Below are 764 nucleotides of genomic sequence, written 5' to 3'. Positions count from 1 at the left end.
ACCGGGTGAGGCATGAAACGCCACTTAAAACCCTCAAACAATTATATCTCAAAAGTCCCATTATCGCTTTTTTTATTTTTGTTTCCTCTGGCATGCACGTAAATTAAATCACCAGAACGTAAATGAACGGTCAGTGCAAAATAAATAGATGAAGGCACGCCTTGACAAGTCAGTCGACTCTGTAAAAAGAAACAAAGAAAAAGGTCACCTGCCAAAGGATGGAACTGTAAATCCCGGTTTGCCCCATCTCGTCGAACACGACTGAAGAATGCGCCGATGAATCTCACTGCACCATTTTCGCGCAGCTGAGAGTTCCGTTCCAACAGCTGCTGCATCGTCTCAGTGAGCCTCCATGCATCCAATAGCGTCTTCCGAGTCTCTCTGTGGGGGTGTTACTGCATCGCACTACGCCTGCAAACGCACACAAACCTGCTGGAGGTTTTGCAACGTGTCCTGCGCGTCGGTGAGGGGCGCCCGCAAAGTGTCAGTCCCATGGCAGACGCGTGCTAGATCGCTCTTCGAACGCGTCACCGTTTCGTCCCACTTCTGCAACACACGTTCCGTGAGAGCGCGCTGAGCCTCCTGCTTTGAAGTCTCGTAGTAATTGTCGCTGCGCCCGCTCCGCATCACCTTTTGCTTGTTCCACCGCCTTGCTGAGACGTTCTCGTAGGATGTCATTTTCCTGCTGAGCACTAATGAACTGGGCAGCAAGGAGGCAATCCTTTTCCGCCATAAGTGCTTTGGTTGTCGGCGGTGCGGCACAG

General features: G+C 51.3%; 1 protein-coding gene across 1 annotated transcript in view; it reads right to left on the bottom strand.

The window, feature by feature from the left end:
* Positions 1–405: 405 nt before the first annotated feature.
* Positions 406–764, bottom strand: part of TraAM80_07455 (uncharacterized protein) — a gene marked incomplete at both ends in the record, with an annotated part of 411 nt that continues 52 nt past the window's right edge. The window contains one exon of the mRNA XM_029384246.1: positions 406–764. This exon is cut by the window's right edge and continues 52 nt beyond it. Coding sequence (XP_029235936.1) covers positions 406–764 — 359 coding nt within the window.

Source organism: Trypanosoma rangeli, assembly GCF_003719475.1.
Source record: "Trypanosoma rangeli strain AM80 chromosome Unknown Tra_15.4_contig_00311, whole genome shotgun sequence".
NCBI classification, from domain to species: domain Eukaryota; phylum Euglenozoa; class Kinetoplastea; order Trypanosomatida; family Trypanosomatidae; genus Trypanosoma; species Trypanosoma rangeli.
This window is presented reverse-complemented; position numbering and strand designations above follow the sequence as displayed.